Raw genomic sequence first — 14,584 nt, forward strand, 5'->3', positions numbered from 1 at the left:
GTCCAATCAATGCTGCCCACAGCTTGATTGCTGCTGGGTTTTGTGGCACATAACTAAGGCCATGATGCACCAAACAGAACTTTGTGTGCTTACTTGTGTTTGGGACATTTAAAGCTTGTTTGGGAGCTTTTCTTCTCTTAGGAAACCAAGAATGGGGGAAGTTTCAGCAAAGGCCCAGGAGTAAACTGGGGTGAAGGGGATGTGTTCGTAGTAGAACTGCCTAAAATGTTTTTTTTTCTCAGGACCTCAAATTTCGCACGTGAGTAAAATGTGGTTTACTGTTAGATCTTGGTCACATTCTTCACTTCTAGGGTTTATCTTGTTTCATCAGGAGAAAGTTGTGCCAGATGTGTGTGTCCTATGCAAAGGTGACATGGAATGCCTCCTGTGAGGCGATCTTCGTGTCTGCTCGTCTGCCATTCTGACAGAGTGGGGTGAAGCGTGTGAAGTTTGTTGCTAGTTTCGGTATCCCCGGAAGGCTGCCAGTTGACTCCGCATAGACTTCATGCAGTTGCGGTGAGGAATGTTTACTTCAGTTATTGTTCCATTACTGGCCTGTGCAGCACATGTATTGGCTCTCTCATTCCCACGCGGCTAGGAACCCAGCAGAATATCCGAGAGCTTCGGTTGTTATTACATTGGGTATTGTGTCTCCTACTATAGGTTGCGCTGCATTTCTGTGACTGAGTGCCGTGATGGCGCTAAGCGAGTCTGTGTAGATAATACTGTTTTTAATTTTTTCTTGCATTATCCTTTCTACAGCCAGAGCAATGGCGTAACCTCCCGCTGTGAAAACTGAGGTAGCCTGACCACCTTCTCCCATTTCCCTTGCACTACTGCAGTACCAACGTAGCATGATGTTTTTGAACCGTATGTGTAAAAAGCTGTGTGGTCTCCATGTTTTTTTGCCCAGTGCTAAAAACTCCTGTACGATGTGGTCGCGCGGTGTCGCATACCGTAGGAAAAGTACACCAACGTGGCAGTTGGTCATTCCTCTGGGCAATTTCAGGTAATGTGCCCAGCTCTTGGCATTTTTCTTCAAACCGGAGAAGTAATGGTTTAATTGCCTGGGTTTGTTAATGAACAGTGTCCTAGACGACGATTTCGTGACTATGGGGTAACACAGATGTTTTGGTAGCGAACAGATATTTAGGATGTATGAGCATGTCAGCATCGTTCTTCTGTCTGTGAATGGTAGTTCATTTGTTTCAACGCAAAGACTGTTGATGGGTGATGTCCTATAATAAACACAGCTGTTGGGCAGGTTGGTGCCTCATGGTTGAAAAATAGAGCGCCACTTGGACAACGACACAAATGAAGAGCGCTTGTCCCGTCACCCTTCTTTAGTGTTGTTGTCCAAGTCGCGCTCTATTTTTCAACCATGATGTCCTATATGCCCCAGACGCAGACATAAATTGTGAACTGGGTCTAATCATTTCAACTAGGATTGTCTGGCTGAGCCATACACAATGCAGCCATAGTCCAAGCAGGAGCGCACAACAGAGCAATAAATTTGTAAAAGGCAAGCCCTGTCATAACCGCAGTGTTTGCGTGACGGGACTTTATGCATGTTTAGAGCTCTGGATGCCTTCTTATTCGACATACTGACGTGAGGCAGGAAAGCGAGTTTTCTGTCAAACAGTGTGCCAAGAAATTTGTGTTCGTTTTGTATGGGTAAGTCGATTTTCTTGAGGTGTAGGGTGGGATTGGTCTGTAAGCCTCGTTTGAGTGAGAAAAGAATAGCGACTGTTTTGCGTGGTGAAAACTGGCAACCATTTCTGTCTGCCCATGTTGTTAGTCCATTTATAGTTAACTGTACTTGTCTCTCACAAGTTGCTACATTGGAGGATGTGCAAGCTATTTGGAGATCCTCAACACAGAGAGGTTGGATACAGAGTTCATTTTTACGACAAACAGTGTTGGGCTTAAAGTACACCCCTGCGGGACCCCGTTCTCCTGCACAGTTGGTTGAGAGGGTTGAGCCCAGGCGCACTCGCCATGAAGTCGTTCAGGCACTTGGGCATTCTTCCACAGATTACCCAGTTCTATGAGGTCACGCATATTTCCAAACCTCCATGCGGTATCGCACACCTTCTCAAGATCGAAAAAGACAGCAAGGCAATGCCGTTTTTGTGTATAAATGCTTCTCATACAGTATTTTCGAGGTTGAGCCTGCTTTTTGAAACCCGCACTGGCGAACATGCAGAAGTTAGTTTGACTTGAGAACAAAGCTTAATCTGGTATGTACGATATGTTCGAACGTTCTGGGCAAGGGTCGTCTGCAACTACTGGGAGAGGCTGGCAACTTCCCAGGCTTTAAGAGTGCATGCTTTTCTCCAACCTTCGGGCATTACCCAAGTTTTGTTGAAAAGCTTCAGAAGTGCTTCCACACAAGGATCCGGGAGATTTCGTAATGTATTTCATCTCTTTCTAGTTCTTGAAGTGTGATTAAACTGTTGTACGGTACGTTTGTTCTGCCATATGTTGGCAGTCTGCTGCGTTTTTGTATTTCAAGAACGCTTCAGTGTAACTTGAGACTTTGGAGAAGTGCTCCCCCAACCTGTTCTTTTGTGCTTGTTTGCACACCTGGAGCTGTTAACAAAGGGAGCGAGCCCCATTGAGCTTATGTCCCACGCCTCTTTTGATGCAACAGAGCTTTCGATGAACGAGACATAATTTTGCCACGAGGATTTATCAGCATTGCAGCAGATGTACCTTGCTTTAGCTCTTTTCTTTTTAATCAGGTTTTCCTGTGTTGGGTACCTTCGAAAGATGCCCCATGCTTTATGTCGCCCCTTTACACTCTGCGGCAGACCATCCCTTGCGGCTTTGCCTCACCGCTCCCATGGACTGTGGAACAGCTACGCGTGCAGCATTAATGATGCAGAATTTAAGTACTTCATTCCGTTCGTCATTGCTAAGACTGCCCGAGAAAACTTTGTTTTAAAAAGTTATGTGAGAAGCAAACAGTTTCCAGATGGCAAACTGAGGTCTCCGCCGGCATGGTTTCATTGGGATAACGGCTGGTGAAGATTTTACGCTGACCATCACAGGTAGACGATTGCTACCATATGGATTGTCTATGATATCCCACTTAAAATTGGTAAATATAGAGAGGGTGAACTAAAAGACAAATCTACGATTGAAAAATAGAGCACGACCTGGACAACGACACTAAAGAAGAACAACGGGACAAGCGCTTCTCCCGTCGTTCTTCTTAGAGTCGTTGTGCAAGTTGCGCTCTATTTTTCAATCATAATGCAACAACTTGCTCAACAGCCATGTTTAATGAAGACAAATCAATGCAGCTCATTTTGCCTGAGCTTGGAGAGCAGTACGTAGGTTTGCTGGTGTTTAAAAGACAGACATTATTGGACAGAATAAAATCCTCTAAACCCTGACCCCTTGCGTCAGTTTTTTCCCTCCCCAAAAAAGAAGAGTGGGCATTGAAATCGCCAACTATTAAACACGGTTCTCTTCTAAATCTTGAAGCATCACAGTGAGCTGCGGCTCCAAGTACACACAGCACACTGTCACTGTTTTGTATGCAAGCAGGGTGGCAGCCACTGCTTCTAGTCTCGTTTTAAGTTTGCATTCTCGAGAAGCAAAGCCACTTTGCACGATTATTGCAATGCCTCCAGAGAGCCTGCTTGCCTGCTCTCGGTTGCAGCAAGAGACCTGATAATTTTTTAAGATGTTTTCGTGCTTAGCACCCAAGTTTGTTTCTCGAATACTGTTACGAATCAGCCCGCCGCAATGCTCCTCAGCTGTGCGGCGAAGCCTCCACTACAGGCGCCTTTCAAGCAGGCACCCCTGTCTGTGACTCACGCTTGCAGCCGACAATTCAAACAAGCTGCGACGTGTCTGGATCTCTGGCGCCTCGCTATCGGCGTGATCAAACTTCGGTGGCGTGCCGACGCAACATGCCGAGACTTGCCCGAAGGACACGGAAGCCCCGCATCCGCTGCGGAGACCTCGTCTCTCGGATTCAGCGTGCACGGCTACTACCGACTGCTCATGAAGTCTGGAAAGAGTGTTGTGTGTGCCTGTGCCGCTCGTGTCGTGTGCACAATCTAGAGGGAACGCCTGTTTTGACCATTGGCGCTTTGGGTATAAATAGACCCCCCCAAGCGCTGTAGTTCATTCCTGTTGAGCAGTGAATCAATGCTGTCACTCTGCTCGAGTCCTGTACTGTAACCTCGCCCATCGGGGCATTGTTCTTTGGCTTCGGCTCATCTCTCGCTTTGAAGTAAACAAGTTACGTTAGCCTTCGGCTTCTGGACTTCTTCGAGGCAGCAACATTGGCTGGCTGCTCACTTCACCACGTTACCACACGCCTGTCGGAGGCGACGGAGCTCGGCTCGGGTACGCCTTCCCGTATGCAACAATACATACCGCCACAGGTGAGTGTGTGGCAAATATGTCGTTGACATCATTTAATCTATGCAATAGTCCCCCTGCAGTTCCAGTGGACTATGGATGCCAGCGTGTCTCTTTTGCATTGTTACTGTGTTCCTGGGTGCTAGAACTCTTGGAGGTGGCTTTTTCTGGCGGTCCAGGGATGGGCGCCTCTCTTTGAATGCTTGTGAAGCCGGTGCGGCCTGCGCCACCTCTTCGTCTGACGGGCCAGGCTCCTTTGGCCGTACACCCCTAGAAGGTGGTGGCGGCCGCCTTCAAGAGGCCTTACATTTTCCTACTGGCGTACCAGTCAGTGAAGCGTCGCATGTGCGCTTGTGCAGCGCTTATGTGAAGTGACCTTGACTTGGAGTTTGATACAGTGTACAAACAAAGTAAAGAAAGGCACATTCATTCAAAAACGTGTCCTGACTTCGTTTCAACTGAGTGAACGAACTGCGCCGACCCGTCAGTGGCCGGTGGACGAAATTCTGGGCTGACTGACTCTGTTGGAAGGCTGGCGAGCCGTGCAGTAGCGCAGCCAATTGCCAGCTCCTCTCCTCCTGACGTGACACGAAAACGCCACAGAAAATGGGCGAGGGTGCAGAGAAGAGGACAGCATTTTCGAATTGATTTTTCTACTAAATAAATTCGCTTAAAAGCACTCAGAGTGGTTGAAACAGGGCCTAGGGACTCCGAACTACTATTTGCACTCCTAATCCCGCCATGTTTACAAATCACTTCAGTGTCCCTCTAAGAGATGACCCCCTGTGAAGAGTTCAGGGTACGGTGTGCTCTGAGACAGCTATTTCGAGGTCACACATGTTAGTCTGGCTTAGAAGTTTGTCAGACTGGCCCTTGGTATACACTTCAACAAGTGCATCACGGGATGACAGTTTCTTTGCCTTATAATTGCTACCGGCAATTATTTCAAGATATCGTGCCACTTTGAACACGGACTTGCTGGCAAGTGCAACTTCAGCTTCAAGAAAGTGAGTCACGAGAAATCTGGGGAAGTTCTGTGGTGCACAAATATTTGGCTGTTGGACAGTAGTTGCTTCGGTGCGGACCCTGTTTGGGGCCCGATCAGTTTGGGAAGGGGTTTTTGAGAACACCATGCAGGGAACAGGGGTACTTTCTCCTTTCACGTTAGCCCAGGCAGTCAAAGAGGTCCTGGAGCTGGCAGACCGACAGGCCGGAGCTTAACCAGGGCTCCGGCAGCCGCCGTTTATGGTTTCTACCCTTCCTCTTTCAAAACCTCACCACGGTTGGACGCAGCTTATGGATGGGAGTTCGGGGTTCGCGGAGTCGCTGCTCACCGTCCCCGAGAATACTTAAGCTGCCCCTTGTGGACACTTGGGCAGCTTGAACTGGAGCAGGGAGCGGAACAGAGGCGTGGTGCCCACAGTGGAAACGTGCTGCCCTAAGGAACGCGCGCACTCGGGAAGGCTCCCAGAGGGACCAGAAACGAGGCACTCGGCCGCAGTGTGGGGCCACTGACCGCTTCCTGCTGCTGGGCTCCCCCGCAGGGGGAGGGGCGGCCGGCTCCTGGCCGGACTCCACCGGGGGGGCCTGCTGCCCGGCTTCCTCTTCCCTGCTGGCCGCACTGGGCTCGTGCCTGGGCTCCGGCTGGGGGCTGCTCGGCCGCGAGGAGGGCCGGCACGGCAGCTGCTCCTCCTCCTCCTCCACCCGTGGCTCCTCCTGCACTTCACAGGGCAGCAGGGGCGCAGGGGCGGTCTGCGGGGCTTCCAGCCAGTCCGTCTGGCAGCCCACGCTCACGGCCAGGCACTGCAGGCGGCGCTGCTGCTGCTGCTGCAGGAGGTCCTGGAGCTGCGCACACCACCAGAAGGAAGGCTCCACTCACAGCTGCCACGCAACAAGAGTCGGCCCGCTCGCGTCGCTGCAGGCGACGATGTCCACAGGCAACGGCAGTGCCCCGGGCCGCTTCGGTCAAGAACTTGCCTTCTCTCTCGACGGGAATCCCCACGCTCTCCTGTGTGACATCAGCTTTGGAACAGATTCCACACTGTCTACACCAACGCCTGGCTGCACTGCCTTTCACCTACCAAGAGGCTGCGCGACTTAAAACTAATTTCGACATCCCGTGCACACAATTTTCCAAACAAATTCATTTTAACGACGAATAGGCTACAACTCCATACTCCACCCTGAGGAACACCATTTCCTTTGTTCTGGACACTGCTGTCCTCACTTTCGCCCCAGATGTTCATTGTGGCAAATAACTTTCTACGTAAAGGGAAGGTGAAGCGGTTTTAGAATTAAAAGAAGAGTTGACCAGCAGCAAGTACACATTGAATAGTTCCCATGTACGAAATATTTTCGCAATAGAGGCAATAGAAGCGGCGTAATGCGCAAACAAAAGTGGCCCGATGCCCCGCCCCCTTCTCGGCACGCAATGCCGGAAGACCGAAGAGCTGAGGCGAAAACCGGCCGGGAAACGTCATATCTGGACTTCCGGCAAGACCGGCCGCCTCCGCCATGCTCTTTTCGTACATGCTCATCACAGGAAGAATGGTACTTGTTGTAATTGCTGATAGCACTCATTTGTGCAATTTTCGTGTACAAAAAGTACCCACGGATGCCAAACGAGGAAGTATTCCTAAGCAATAATACCACACCGGGATGTTTTATAACATACGGAAGCGACAGCCGAGGTGGCTGTGCTTGACGACAGAGAATGTGCTACACTACGTTAGATACCTTGTAAAACGATGAAATGCGTATTTCCTTTTCTTTTTTTTTTTTTTTTTTTGATGTGACGGACAAAAAGTAAGACAAATGAATGCATTTTACTATTCTGCTGCCCCCTAGCACCAACGAAGAAGCCTGTTTGAAAATTTTTCCTAAGTACACCACTTCTCCACTTGTGCTCAAACTTTACACAGAGGTGACATTTTGCGGCCATCTCTTGTTGTCCCCGCCTGCAGCCAAAGACTTCATAGTGGCATACCGCAGACACGCAAGGTTCAAATCCCCCCACTAAAACGAGAGCAAACCACCACCAAGTGACAAGAAAGTGCAACTTTGAAAAGCTGCACGGCAGACACTGGACAATCCGAACGTAGGTGAAAAGAAATTCAACGTTCACTGGCATTTATGACGATGAATCGTCGCAATACTTTACTGTGCTTACTACCCACTATTTGGGATAAACCTAAGCTAGCCACAAAGAGAGGTCATTTGGCCCTGGCAGCCAAATGACAAACCTGGCTCCCTGATGACGATGTTTACCTATGTTTTACGTTCTTCGTTTCACGCTTAGGGCAGGCACGAAAACCCACTAGGCACAAAATACTTTTTCTTTCCTGTTACAGGTGCTAGCAGTCCTAGGCAATTTTCCCCTCTGCTTTCCATCCACCAGCATTCTAATCTTTTCGTCGCCCTGACAGCCTTGAAGTTAACTTCCCCTGTGCTTCCCTTAACTTCTGGACGCCGAATATTTCCCTCTAGATTTTGATGCCGCATAGTTTCTGTTCCTTTTCCACAGACCCCTGGATGCGCTCCCTACTGCCTCTCTTGAACATTCGTTCTCTGTTCCTGTGAGCAACTGCTACGCAGGCTTCGCTGCTCAGCCCCAGCGGCCGCCTCAGGGCAGAGTCGTGGGCGTGGACACTGGCAGCCAATGGAAAGACGTGAAACGAGCGGGGAGGGGCCAGTATACGCTTTAGAGAAAATTATTTTTTTGGAAACTCAGTTTTTATCAAAGGTCAGTATTCAGTTTTAACACGATAGTGTTTTATTCCGGGATACACAAACATTTGAGTGACATCATATCAGTCACGGAAATGACGCCAGTACAACGAAGCAAGCGGCCTGTAAAGGGTGCACCCCTGCACACACGGTCTTCTTGCAGGGAAGCAACCTTTAGTACTAAAGAGTACGTTATACTTATGGTTGTTCATTTTAGAGTTTTATATTTTCACACAAAAGTGTTTTATGCCAGGATACGCCAAGGTTTCACTGACGTCATATCCGTCACAGAAATGACGCCAGTACACCTTTTCGAAGCGACCCACCAGCAGGACGCCGCTCGCCAAGCACACCCAGAAGACAGCCGTCGACCCGCAAATCCTGCTCAGCTGCAGATTTCACTGCACACTTCACTTTCGTGTTTTACCGATTCCTATGACAGAGGAATCAACCACAATTTTTTAAATGTCCGGCCATCTTTCAACGTATAAGGACATTTTCAAACTTGTTGCCAGGGCCAATGACGAGATTTAAGTTCTTGAAACAATGTTTGGGGAGAACATGAATTATGCAGCACTTAACAAAGCGGGCACCGAGTGTCTTTAAGATATTCACGGGGGCATGTCCAGAAAAACTAGGGGGCTGCAGGCTGTGTTGGAAGGGCACAATTGCACGCCATGATGGACATGTTACCAACCCAAACACGACGCATAACAACTCTCCTCTACCAAAATCATGGATCCAAACCTACACAAAGACTGGATCAAGTTCGTTAGCACAAAGTTCCCAAATCATGAGAACACTCGAATGCTCAGGAATGCTCGAAAGTATGACGCAGCCACTACTCTGGCAGTCTAGTGCTGCATGGCCCGTCTACATGCAGACAAGAAGCGAAAGTTGGAGCCATCCTGTTGGCCAACCGACTAGTGGAGGCATCAAATAGAGGCGTAAACATCATTACATACTATAAAACAGCATCAGATAGTTGGCTGCAGGCAGAACACCTAAATGCCTCAGTACAACACTCCAATCCACAATGAAGAAAGCTAACACTGTCACCAAGACTGTAAGAGGTTGAGGCACGCAAGCTCACCTATCGTGCTCCTTGCGACGACCCTTGCTTGTAAAATGCTAACCCCGTTCCTCATCCTACACCTGTGAACATGACCCCATGCAAAACTCTGTGGGGTATCTGTGGAGTATCCATGCGGACGAAGATGTCCGCTGGGAACATCAGACACTAACTCGGGGAGAATCTACCCTCTTCCCCACAGAAGACGAGACAGACAAAGCCTCTCCTGTGACAGGTCCTCATTCCCCCATCACTTTTGCCCAGCCGCCACGCAGCAATATTCCACATCTGTCGAGACATGGCGGGCAGCATCAAAGATTGCGTCCTCAGGTTCCACCTTTGAGCCGCAGGTACCCCCCAACTTCTCTTTCTCTTAGCAACACAGAGCATGGACACTTTCAAACGCTGCTGCCTCTCAGACTGGCCAACATCCTGCAGCCGCTCACATCTTACAGGATTCGTGAAGAGATCTTGGACAAAACTGTGCTGTGCGGCTATTTGGAAGTGCGCATCCTTGATAACAGACAAACTACACAAGGCCACTTTGTGGCAAGGATATCGGCAAGTGGGCAAAAAGATGCGCTCAAGGCTTCCCCCCTCAAATCACGAAGTGAACCCTTGCCTGCACATCGTGTCGGTGTAGAGCGAGCTCACACAGGGTGACCGGTGCCATGATGACATTCGCCCGCAACTGAACGGGGTCTCTGGTCTCTGGTACGATTGATCAACGTGGCCGAGGTCCAGGCAGGCACAAGCAACCACGTTTAAACTGGACAGGGCATTTGTAAGATAAATAACCGGAAGGTTGAAAATGGAACTCACTACGCAAACAGGAACTTCGAGAAGTCGCACGTAAATTCAAACCAACCCATATTTTACTCTTCAGGCATTAAATTAACGAGTGGGAAGCAGTGATACAGTGCATCACAGAGTCCCACCAACACACAGTTCCGCTGCTTTCCTGCAAGAACTAATGCTGTAAAGATTGTCTCGCCAACTGGATGTGATCCCCTATCCCTTGATGGGGAAGCATTCAACAGTTACAGGACAGTGGGTAGAGTAGAAATTATAAAAGCAATGCTGGGCTACATACACGGAGAGCATTTTATACTGCCGTTCTCACTCGCATGCACTCTTTATGTCTTTGGCCAAGTGGGTAAAATGTACGACTTCAGTGCAAGTCGGCCCGGCAGCCGACCTGCACTTTATTTGTTCGAAGGCTTTGTGCCGTTTGATATGAAAAAGGTGAGCTTCCGAAGAGAACTCGGCCAAACAACATGAACTTCAGCACAGGAACTCGGCACAAACCGTACAATCAGCTTCCCAGTTCTGGTGCAATGGTTGCTAGACTTGAATAGAAAACTGTCTATGGCAACCAAGAAAGGATGCAGTATTTTTAAAATGGAGCGTTTACAGCTTTGCCAAGTAATATACACGGAGAGCGTTTAACTCGGCAATTTTCTTAAAATGACGTCACAGCTAGCTGTGCTGCCGACCAACAATACTGCATGGTCGCGTGCGGTGGGCCTCAAAACAAGCATTTCAAAGGCATCTCCTAAATTACAGACGCAATGAGTTATGAAACTATTTCGGATTCATGTTTTAGAGGGGTGTTCAATCAGATAAAGCCAAGAAAAGGCAAATGCATCTCCTCTTCACGACCCTTTTAAGGGCGCAGAAGCAGGTCCACCTCTCCTGGGCCATGGCGATCAAAAACCCTTGCTGCCAGTCTTTCTCTCTCCGCTGACCTTCACTGCACGTGACGCACAGATGGTGAATGTAGCAACTCCATTCCAAACAATCTCTGTTTGTCGAGGTCCCACATATTAAAGGGGGCATGAAGCCGAAATACAACTGTGTTCACTTTGAAAGCCTTTGGTAGCTCACTCAGCCCCTTCTAGCCACAAAAGATGTTTTTTAACATGTTGAAAAACCTGCAAATTTCGTGCTGCATTACGGGCAGGCAGGGTGTCACATGGGCTAGCGCCAAAAGCGTTTTCATCCCTGCTTTGGCTGCATTCAGGTGATCCAACCATGCAAACACGCAGTCGAGATGGGTTGGGTCAGCGGCCGCCAATCGCACAAACAAGGCCCAGCGACGTGGCACAAAAGCTGCCAGAAATAGGCCATGGAGTTTCCACAGCTTCATATGCTTTCTGCAATATCGCGATTGCTTGTGTGAAGTTTACGATGAAATTGGTGTCATTATTATCGGCCCAAAGCAGTCTTTTTAAAGAACCACACTTGTATTTTGTCTTCCTGGCTCTTTTAAGACCTAGACGTGGATGTCAGCTGCAAGAATTTTATTTTCAGCATAGCAGGTAAGTGCAATCCTTGTTTGGTGTTAAACAAAATATAACACACAACGAAATCCTCGTGTGAAGTTCGAGCCCAAGCAGAGAAGCAGTTCGCTGAGAGAAATTCTTTCAAGACACTCATTTATGAATGTTACACCCTGTATGACCATTTGTATTCTGTGGGTAAGGCAGTTGATAGTTTGTGTGTTGCTCTTTGTTGCCTGTGGATTGTCAAAAATGAAGCAGTTTGCCAGCAAACGAATGTGCACTAGCAGGGCTGTTCACATTTTGTGCAGCTTCGACACTTAGGGCAGCCCACGGACTTTTTGCTATCCAATGCAGTGAATTAGGGCAAAAAACACTCGAGCAGCTTCGCGCTAGGGGACCGGGCAAACAACGAAGTTCGTCCAGCCCAGTCAGGGGTCGGCCTGCGGGGATGCAGCCCCCAGCATATCTCTATGAAGGCCGACACAACAGCTTCGAGCTGGGGTTATAAAGATTGTCAATAATTATGAAATTTACTGTTAATTCAGTGAAGCTATTCTCTTTGCCCCTCCCCACCACCGATTTGCCGACCAGCCCTCCGCTGCGTCGGCTTCATGCCCTCCCCATCGAAAGGTGGCCGATCCCTGAACCAAGTTCATGTGCAGCTATAGTTCGAGGCTCGTTCAATTTTTCTGCGCGATGTCGTGGCTGAGCCCCCAAAGAGAAGTGGACACTCAGTCAGTGCAGCCTTTACAATGTACGCGTGCCCACCGGCTTTGCAGTGAGCTCCAAGAGAAGCAGAGGGCACAGCAGAACCAGCATTTGCTCAAAATTTTTCACCTCGTGCAGTGACCACCGTTCAGCTGGTGTGGGACGATAATAAAGAGGTTGGCTACCGTTACCCCTTCTCTGCGTTTCGGCATTAGCTCTTCACCTTGGCCTGTCAATACTGCACCACTCGTCGCGAGAAGCGCCAGAACGAGCCACCCCGCGGCGCGTTTCCAATGCCGTGCTTGTACCAGTTGAATCGCGCCCCCGACAGGTGGCGACACGAGTTCCGCCCGAGCAGGGCAAAGCTGTGACGTCAGCGCGCACGATGACGTCAGTGCACGGCGAGGTTTAACAGCGCCCAACCACCAGCTTAAACAGCATCGCTGCACGCACGCTGCCGTGCCAGTTTACAGTGCGCACATCCTCAAAGCGTCCAGCTGTCGCAGCAGTAAAATAAACGCCCCGAGCGCGAACGCTCGTTCGTTTTCTTGTTCGTAGCCATTCCGCCCTTTTCCATGCTGTACTGTGCGGTTAGGGTTTTTGTGCTTAAGTTTCGAATGCTTCGCTACCGTAAACTACAAGCCCGCTTCGCGGCCACAACAAAAGCACGCGCGAGGCAGATGGGCCAGCTACAGCGCCACCTGTGCGGCTTCTGCGCGTGCGATGCCACCGCTCCTCTGTACTACCACCATAGAGAAAGAAATACTGCTACCACCGACAGACGTCACCACCAAGGCACACACAAGCACCGCACCGCAGTCTGTGCTCGAACGCTGCCCGTAGCGAAAAACCGTGGCCCCGCCACATTTGCCCTGCTCGGCCTGCCGCACGGTTACGGCACGAAGCCAGGCTTCGGCGGTTGCACGCAGCAGCGCTCGCCGGGCGCGCGCAAAGGCGGCTCGGCGTCGCCGCCGCCAGAGCCACTCACCGCGTCCCGCTGGGCGCGCAGCTCGTCGATCTGGCGGTCCCGCTCGGCGATGAGCTCCTGCTGGTGCTGTATGAGGTCCGTGTGTATGACGATGACGGCGCGCAGGCGGTCCTGCTCGGAGTCCTCGGGGACCTCGTCCCCGCAGTGCGCGTACAGGTGGTCCGTCTCGCAGGGCATCGGTTCCAGCAGGTCGGCGGCCTTGGTGCACGAGATGTGGTCGTGGTAGAAGCTCACCTGCCGTAGGACAACGTCGCTCGCGTTGCGGTCGCCCCCGTTCGTCAGGGACATGTCGCGGGGCCCCGGCACGGGACCACTCTCGATCGGCTGCCGACCGCTGCCAGGCGGCTCGGATTTCATGCTCTGCACGCGCAAATTGATCACCATCGGTCGGCTAGGCCGCACTCGCGGCGTCGCTGCTACGGCTGCCCACACTCGTCGCCCATGACGCGAGCACAGCGCTTCTTCAGCACCACAACGCACTGCCGTGCCACACAGCAACAGAACAAGACGGCGTCACCCTCACCAGCCCTCGCTCACACAACGCTTGGGCGCTTGGCACGCTTGCCTGGCAAGCGAGAATGGAGAACCTGACGTTCAGGAACGGTGGACGAGCTCTACCGCGCATGCGCCAACTAGACATCAAAAAACAAAGAAAGCGACTTTTTTTTTTTTGCCGGACGTGACGTCATGGTTTTAAAAAATGGCAGCTGTTGTACGGTTACCTCGCTGCGATCTTCTCGCCGTGATTTTTGTCTGCCGTTGCAGCGGTGCACAGGCTTACGATTGTGCGAAGGCACTCTTTAAGAACTTCTGGACAGCACTCACGGTGGTGTGCAGCGTGTGATCGGGACGCTGAGTGTGTGCGACTGCCTAATTTTCGCGTAGTACGTTGCGACGGTGACCACGGGCGCCCTGCATCAGTTCTGCCGCCTCGATTTGCGAGAGTGATGAGTGCGCTCGCGACAGGCTTCTGCGCTGCATTTCATTAGATCACCGTGTTGAGGCCGCTGGGCGTCTCGTCTCCGACGTGCGAGTGCGCGTATGCCTTCAACTTCAAACGGCGGTGCTATCATGGCCAGCCGCGAACGATCGTTCGCACGAAACTCTTGTCGCTCACCACACGGTCATTGACTGTTGCGACCTACAAAGGTGATTCCTACGCGTCGCTTTGGTTCGTCGAACCCCGTGTCTTGTAATTGCTGCGTGCTGTCATAAGCTCCGGGACATTACATTCAGGTGGTCATGGTGCTGCTGCATATTCTCGCTAAAATATTGCAGAGGTCTCTTGGCGCGCAGAAATGAAAAGTTTGTAATTATCCACGTTAGTTTCGTTGGTCTCTAGAGGGTTGCTTTCCTGAGGAGCGTATTGATGCGTATGTCGCGGTATGGGAGCTGTACAAATGCGTTGACGGATGTGGAGGGGCA

The 14,584-nt window shown here is 50.5% G+C and overlaps 1 protein-coding gene across 2 annotated transcripts in view; it reads right to left on the bottom strand.

Moving 5' to 3' along the window:
- Positions 1 to 13,773, bottom strand: part of LOC144168776 (uncharacterized) — a 47,597-nt gene extending 33,824 nt beyond the window's left edge. Inside the window, exons 1-2 of one of the 2 annotated variants that reach the window (XM_077697741.1) lie at positions 13,160 to 13,773; positions 5,897 to 6,225 (exon numbers count right to left, since the gene is read on the bottom strand). In XM_077697741.1, the coding sequence (XP_077553867.1) occupies positions 5,897 to 6,225; positions 13,160 to 13,543 (713 nt within the window). In that variant the 5' untranslated portion in view covers positions 13,544 to 13,773. The remainder of the gene's footprint in view (positions 1 to 5,896; positions 6,226 to 13,159) is intronic. The other variant, XM_077697742.1, reaches the window with a different exon arrangement.
- Between the last annotated feature and the right edge of the window lie 811 nt (positions 13,774 to 14,584).

This window comes from Haemaphysalis longicornis, unplaced genomic scaffold, assembly GCF_048455015.1.
Source record: "Haemaphysalis longicornis isolate Haplotype H1 unplaced genomic scaffold, Haemaphysalis longicornis Haplotype H1 scaffold_2, whole genome shotgun sequence".
NCBI classification, from domain to species: domain Eukaryota; kingdom Metazoa; phylum Arthropoda; class Arachnida; order Ixodida; family Ixodidae; genus Haemaphysalis; species Haemaphysalis longicornis.